At 47.5% G+C, this 7,480-nt stretch overlaps 1 protein-coding gene across 1 annotated transcript in view; it reads left to right on the top strand.

Moving 5' to 3' along the window:
• The window catches only part of LOC122543521 (zinc finger protein 135-like), a 69,969-nt gene extending 62,811 nt beyond the window's left edge, over positions 1 to 7,158 (top strand). Inside the window, exon 4 of the mRNA XM_043682300.1 lies at positions 5,903 to 7,158. Coding sequence (XP_043538235.1) covers positions 5,903 to 6,961 — 1,059 coding nt within the window. The 3' untranslated portion in view covers positions 6,962 to 7,158. The remainder of the gene's footprint in view (positions 1 to 5,902) is intronic.
• Positions 7,159 to 7,480: the final 322 nt, after the last annotated feature.

The raw sequence follows: 7,480 nt of genomic DNA, 5'->3' as shown, positions 1-7,480 counted from the left end.
TGCCTGCAAGTCGTCCTCCTCTTCTCCCCACCCTCTGTTCCCCCCCACCCCAGTCTTTCTCTAAGCACACCCTCTACCCCTGTCCATTTTCTGTTTCTCTACCTCGCATCCATTTTCTGCTCCGTATGCATTCTCTCTCTTTTCTCCCCAGTGCACCACATCCCTGGTCTTTCTCATGCCTCGAGCCCTCTTTGATTGCTGTATCAAGCCCTTCTCAGAAGGGAGAGAGACAATGCATGGTGATGACTAAACTGGGAATCGGGAGTGGTGACAAACGTCTGATCTTTAAAAATGAGACTAGCTAAAATGATATATTCAGAAACATCGTTAAAGTCTGAAAGCATGTTAAATTTTTTAAATGAGCTGCTGAAATCTTCCTGAACCTTGCACTGAAATATGCATAGATAGGCCACAGCTCAGGACAGGCTGGAAAGGGTGAATGGCCTATTCCTAGTCTCATAAAATTGGTTCTGATTATGTAAAAATTGAGTCATAGAGTTGTAGAACACAGAAACAAACTTCTGTCCACACCGATCAGATATCCTAATTAATCTAGTGACCCATTTGCCAGCATTTAGTCCATATCCGTCTGAATCTTCCTATTTATATCCCCATTCAGATGCATTTTAAATATTGTAATTGTACCAGCCTCCACCACTTCCTTTGGCAGCTCATTCCATACACTTGCCCCTAAGGACCCTCAGAAATCTTTCCTCTCTCACCCTAAACCTATGCCCTCCAGTTCTGGTCTTCCCGCCATGCCGCCCACCCACTCAACAAGGAGAAAAGACATACAAAAGTTGAGCAGCCAGACAAAATGCAAAAGGAGAAAACTATCGAGCCACAGGGAAAAAAATTGTGGCTCTAGCCTTTTTTTTCCTATTGACATTTGGACACTTAAAATCTGTCAGCAACACCAGCATCCCGATAGAGCATACTGCGCACGCTCGCCAGTGTCAGCAAAACATTGGGCATGCGCAGCGCTGTCCGCAAAAAAAAGGCGCGCGATCGTCTTTTCATTGACCAGTAGGGGGCCCTGGAGGACCGGAAGGAGACTGGTCCTCCCCCAAAGCCACTCCATTGTCTGAGTGCGGAAGTTGGACAATGAATTGCTGAAGCTGCTATTCTTGCTCCTCTCTTTCTCTCTCTGAAGTTTGAGCTTCACCCAGACTACAAATTCTTTCCACTGTGCAAGATCTGTGAGTACTGCACTCTCTTAACTCGTCCCCTTTTCCATTTATTTTTCATTCTGGGGTCCAATTGTTGACTTGAAAGGAAAGGGAGTGAATCCAGGGAGGGGACAGACTCTGGAAAAGTCTTCACGGCGCGGGGGGAGAGTGTGTAAGGCGAGCTGCAGATAAAGGGGGTGCCGGGGGCAGGGTGGTGAAGTGGGGATGGGTGAAGACAGGTACTGAGGGTACGACCTGGTTGGTCAATGGGAGGGTGGAATCTGGTTGATGCCAGGGAGGAGTGAAAGGGAGGGGGATGGGCTGGGAATGGAGTCGGGGGATGGGATGGGAAGGGATTTAGAGATGCCGGTGTTGGATTGGGGTGTACGAAGTTACAAATAGCACACCAGGTTATAGTCCAACAGGTTTAATTGGAAGCACTAGATTCCGGAGCGTCGCTCCTTCATGGGGTGGTTGTGGGAAAGGAGTTTTTTTTGAAATTGGAGAACTCAACGTTGAGTCTTCTGGGCTGTAGGCTGCCCAGGCGGAAGGTGAAGTGTTGTTCCTCCAACTTGCGGTTTGGTTCATTGTGGCAATGGAGGAGGCCAAAGATGGTCATGTCAGGAAGGGAGTGGAAAGGGGAATTAAAATGGGTAGTGACTGGAAAATCTAGTTGGCCTCTGCGAACCCAGCTGCAATGTTTGGTGAGCCATTACCCAGTTTACACTCAGTCTTCCCGATGGAGAGAAGACCACAATGTGAAGTTATAACCTTTGCTGTGGAATGAAAAACAGAAAGGAGGTGTATTGTTTAAATTGTGATATATTGGGATGTGGAGAAAGTGAGGACTGCAGATGCTGGAGATTAGAGTCAAAAAGTGTAGTGTTGGAAAAGCACAGCAGGCAAGGTAGCATCAAAGGAACAGGAGAGTCGACATTTCGGGCATGAGCCCTTCATCAGGAATGATTTGTGGATGTATAAAAGGGCCTCAGAGTCCTTTTACATCAGTCAATGCCAGTTTGTCAGACAGGTGCAGCAAACAATCAGCAAGGCAAGTGGTGTACATAGAACATAGAACATAGAAGAATACAGCGTGCCCCTGCCGAGTTACACCCTGCAAGTGGTGTAATAGCAAGAGGAATTGAGTTCAGAAGTGGGGATGTCTCACTGAATATATTCAAAGCTGAGTTCATCTGATTGTTGAACAACAAAGAAGTGGATGGTTCTGGGGGAAGGCAAGAAAATGGCTTTAAGATCAGTACAGAACAGTTACAGAGTCACACAGCACAGAAACAGACACTTTTTAGTCCAACTAGTCCATGCTGACTATGTTCACAAACTAAACTAGTCCCACCTGCCAGTGTTTGGACCTGAACCTTTCCTCTGAACCTTTCCTATCCATGTACTTACTCAAACATCTTTTAAACTTTGTAACTATTCCTGCATGCACCACTTCCTCTGGGCATTCCCCACACAAATCACTCTTTCTTAAAAAAAAAAGTCCTCCTCCAGTCTCTTAAATCTTTCTCTATTCACAAATTTTCTCCCAAATCTTTCCTCTGGACCTTTCCTCTGGACCTTTCCTCTGGACCTTTCCTCTACATGTACTTACTCAAACATCTTTTAAACTTTGTAACTATTCCTGCATGCACCACTTCCTCTGGACATTCCACACACAAATCACTCTTTCTTAAAAAAAAAAGTCCTCCTCCAGTCTCTTAAATCTTTCTCTATTCACGTTCAAAATTTTCTCCCAAATCTTGAAACCCCCACCCTCGGGAAAGAATACCCGCCATTCACCTTATCTATCCCCCTCATGATTTTATAAACCTCTATAAAGGTACCTCTGAACCTCCTACACTCCAGTGAAAAATTCCCAGCCTATTCACCTAGGTATGGGATATTCATATGCAGCCATGATCTATTCAATGCTGGGGCATGCTCGAAACTCCAAATTGTTTACTCCTGCTTCCAATGCTCACCCTCTGTGTCCAGTACAGCAAGAGACCATAAGACGTAGAAGCAGAAATTAGACCATTCAACCTATCAGATCTGCTTATATCATTCAATCATGGCTGATAAGTTTCTCAGACCTCTTTTCCCTCTTTCTCCCCCTAAACCTCAATCCCCTTGATACTCAAGAACCCATCTGTCTCAGTCTTAAATATCCTCGGCAACCTGACTTCCACAGCCTTCTATGGCAATGAATTCCATAAATTCACTGCTCTCTGGGTGAAGATATTTCTCCTCATCTCCATTCTAAAAGGTCTTCCCTTTAATCTAAGGCTGTGCCCTTGAGTCCTCGTCTCTTCTACTAATAGAATCATCTTCCCAACATCCACTCTGTCCAGGCTGTTCAGTATTCTGTATGTATCAATTCCATCTCCTCTCAGTGTGGGCCTGTTAATCAGCATGAGCCAGACCCTTCTGGATAAGGTACAGCAGGGATTAGGTTCAGCAAAGTGAAAATGGAGGGAGAGTGTGTGGGATGGAGATTTTCAGCTCTGAGGGAGTAAGAAAGGAGAGTTACCTATAAATTAGAATTGATCAGATGGACCAATGGGCTGAGGAGTGGGAGATGGAGTTTAATTTAGAGAAATGTGAGGTGGTATGTTTTGGTCAAGTAATACGGGCAGGACTGACACAGTTAAGGGGAGTGTTGCAGAACAAAGAGACCTTGGAGTGCAGGTTCATAGTTCCCTGAAAGTGGTGTCTCAGGTAGACAGGATAGTGAAGAAGGTGTTTCACATGCTGCCCTTTATTGGTCTGAGCATTCATTACAGGAGTTGGGAGATCATGTTGCAGCTGTAGAGAACATTTGTTAGGCCAGTTTTCAAATATTGCGTTCAGCTCTGACCTCCCTGGTATAGGAAAGATTTTGTGAAACTTTGAAAGTAGTCGTAAAAACTTTTTTTAACGCTGTTCCCAGAGTTGGATGGTTTGAGGCTGAATAGGCCAGGGATAATTTCTCTGTAGCATCAGAGGCTGAGTGGTGACCGTATAGATCTTTGTAAGAGACATGGATAGGATGAACACCCAAGGTCTTTTCCCCAGGGTAGGGGAGTCCAAAACTAGACAGCATATGTTTGAGGTGAGAGGGGCATGGTTTACAAGGGACCTGAGGGACAACCTCTTTACGCAGAGGGTGTGCGTGCATGGAACAAACTGCCAAAGGAAGTGGTGGTGGCTGGTACAATTGGGAGGGTGGAGGGGTAGATACCGTTCCTGTTTTCCGTTTCAAAATGCACCCAATTCCCACAAGTAAATGCAACAGGTACAAGTACAGCACGTGCACTATTCCTCATTGCAGCTTCAAACCAGCTATGTATCCTCTGTTCCTCCTCCGCCTTGGCTCCAGCACATTTGGCTTCCTTCCCCTATTCTCCCAGAGGTGTTGATACCTCCAAGCTGAGTCTCAAAAGGTCAGTTAGTCCCTCCATTCTTTCCAGTTGTCTTTTCTGGGTTTTGAAAACTTTCCCAATCCTCTGAGTACAGGATTTGGGAGGTTATGTTGTACCTGTACAGGACATTGGTTCATCCACATTTGGAAAATTGTGTGCAATTCTGGTCTCTCTCCTATAGGAAGGATGTTGTCTGAACTTGAAAGGGTTCAGAAAACCTATCACATTTCCAACGCCCCTCCTCCAAGTCCCTCCTCCCTACCTTTTATCTTCTCCTGCTGAACACTCTCTGCTCATTCCTGAAGAAGGGCCTGTGCCCGAAACGTCGAATCTCCTGTTCCCTGGATGCTGCCTGACCTGCTGTGCTGTTCCAGCAATAAAGTTTCAACTTCAGAAAAGATTTACAACAATGTTGTCAGGATTTGAGCTGAATAAGGTGTGGCCATTTTCCTTCAAGTGTCAGAAACTAACGATGACCTTTTATAGACTTCCATAAAATCGTGAGGGACATGGATAAGGTAAATGGACAAGGTCTTTTCCCTCAGTTGGGGGGAGTCCAGAATTACACGGTAATAGGTTTTGGGTGGGGGTCGAGATTTAAAAGGGACCTAAGGGGCAACTCTTTCATTCAGAGGGTGGTGCGTGTAAGGAATGAGCTGCCAGTGGAAGTGGTGGAGGCTGGTAAAATCTAAACATTTAAAAGGCATCTGGATGGGTATATGAATAGGAAGGGTTGAAAGGGACGTGGGCCAAGAGGGGGAGAGAGATAGTGGGATGGTGCTTTCAATTTTGTGGACTAACAAGAGAAAAGAATGTTCCGCAGAAAGTAGGATTACTTGTTCTGAATTTCTACCCTGTTCTGACAGTGATGACTTTTGTAATCGCTTTTTACAGATTATTTAAAGATTTAAAGATTGAAGTTTCAAAATCAATAGGTGAAGGGCTTATGCCTGAAACACTGACTCTCCTCCTCAGATGCTGCCTGACCTGCTGTGCTTTTGCAGCGCCGCACTTTTCGACTCTGACTGTCCAGCGTCTGCAGTCCTCACTTTCACGTCAATGTCTGACAGTCACTCAATCCATTGGGACAGTAACGATTTCCAACTATGATTCTGTGAGAAGGAGCAAAGCCCTTTGGTTCCTGTTTGAGTATGTTTTGAGCATCAGTGAGACTGGATGAGAGACCCTACTGTTGCAGCGCACTGAGTGTGGAGCCTGAAACAGTTATAGTGTGTGGAAAGTGGAATTCACGGCAAGGAGGAGCTCTACACGAGTTTGTGTGCAGCTGAAGCTTCGGCCATGGAGAAACCCGAAGGATCCTGCCTTGTGGAGAAACCGTGGAAATGTGGCGACTGCGGGAAAGGTTTCTGTGTCCCGTCTGCCCTGGAAATTCATCGTCGCAGTCACAGCGGGGAGAGACCATTCTCCTGCCCTGAGTGCGGGAAGGCCTTCAGTGATTCCTCCAACCTCCAGACTCACCGGCGGGTTCATACAGGGGAGAGGCCGTTTCCATGCCCTGAGTGCGGAAAAGCATTCAGCAGTTCCTCCACCCTGCTGAAGCACCAGCAGGTCCACACAGGGGAGAGGCCCTTCAGCTGCCCAGAGTGTGGCAAGGGCTTTACGCGGACCTCCACCCTGCTGGCCCACCGGCGGCTCCACACCGGGGAGAGGCCCTTCAGCTGCCCCGAGTGCAGGAAGACCTTCACCAATTCCTCCTCCCTCCTGAGGCACCGGCGGGTCCACAATGGGGAGAGGCCATTCAGCTGTCCGGAGTGTAGGAAAGCCTGCAGCTGTTTCTCCGACCTGCTGGCCCACCGGCAGGTCCACGCTGGGGAGAGACCCTTCAGCTGCCCCGAGTGCGGGAAGGGCTTTACCTATGCCTCCAGACTGCTGACCCACCGGCGGGTCCACACCGGGGAGAGGCCCTTTAGCTGCCCCGAGTGCAGGAAGGGTTTTACCCAGGCCTCCAACCTACTGATCCATCGGCGGGTCCACACGGGGGAGAGGCCCTTCAGTTGCCCTGAGTGCGGGGAGGGCTTTACCCAGTCCTCCCACCTGCTGACCCATCGGCGGATCCACAGCGGGGAGAGGCCCTTCAGCTGTCCCGAATGTGGGAAGGACTTTACCCAAGCTGGCACCCTGCAGACCCATTGGCGGATCCACACCAGGGAGAGGCCCTTCAGCTGCCCTGAGTGTGGAAAAGCATTCAGTGATTCCTCTGACCTGCTGAAGCACCAGCGGGTTCACACTGGGGAAAGGCCCTTCCCCTGCGCAGAATGTGGGCGCAGGTTTGCGTGTTCCAGCAACTTGCGGAGGCACCAGCGGGGGCATCAGTGCTCCAAACAATCAGATCCCCCTGGTGACGCTGCTGTGGGTCACTCCCAGGACTGAACCCTTGCCTGTTATGACAGTATGTGGGCTTTTATTTGGTTTCTGCGGGACTGGACGGTCTCTCCCTCACATCTATCTCCCCCACCACCCCATCTTTGCTCCCTGTCGGCCTCTTCAAAGGGCTTAAATTATTGCTATTAATTAAGCTATTTTGTTTAACTTTACCCTAATAAAGTTGTAGTATTCATAATTGTTAATTTTTGTTTAAATTATAATTTAAACTGCTCCTGAGGCTATAATTTGACTTTATTAATGGAATTGAAATTCTTCTAACTGTTTTGGTCGGATTTTAGCCCAACCTTCAATGTGTCAGCCTGAGGGTCTGGATTATTAGCCCACTAAATGTTATCTTAGCACCACCATATCTCCCGAACAGCCATACAAAAAAATCTTGTCTTATAACCACAGTAGTGGGTCAGTGTTCTGTGGTGAGTAACCCATCGTTGGACTCCCTTGTCGACTGTCTATGTTGCACAAGGCTGGTTATGATGGAATACTTTGCAATTGCTGAGATGAGTA

This window comes from Chiloscyllium plagiosum, chromosome 44 (genome assembly GCF_004010195.1).
Source record: "Chiloscyllium plagiosum isolate BGI_BamShark_2017 chromosome 44, ASM401019v2, whole genome shotgun sequence".
Taxonomy (NCBI): domain Eukaryota; kingdom Metazoa; phylum Chordata; class Chondrichthyes; order Orectolobiformes; family Hemiscylliidae; genus Chiloscyllium; species Chiloscyllium plagiosum.
This window is presented reverse-complemented; position numbering and strand designations above follow the sequence as displayed.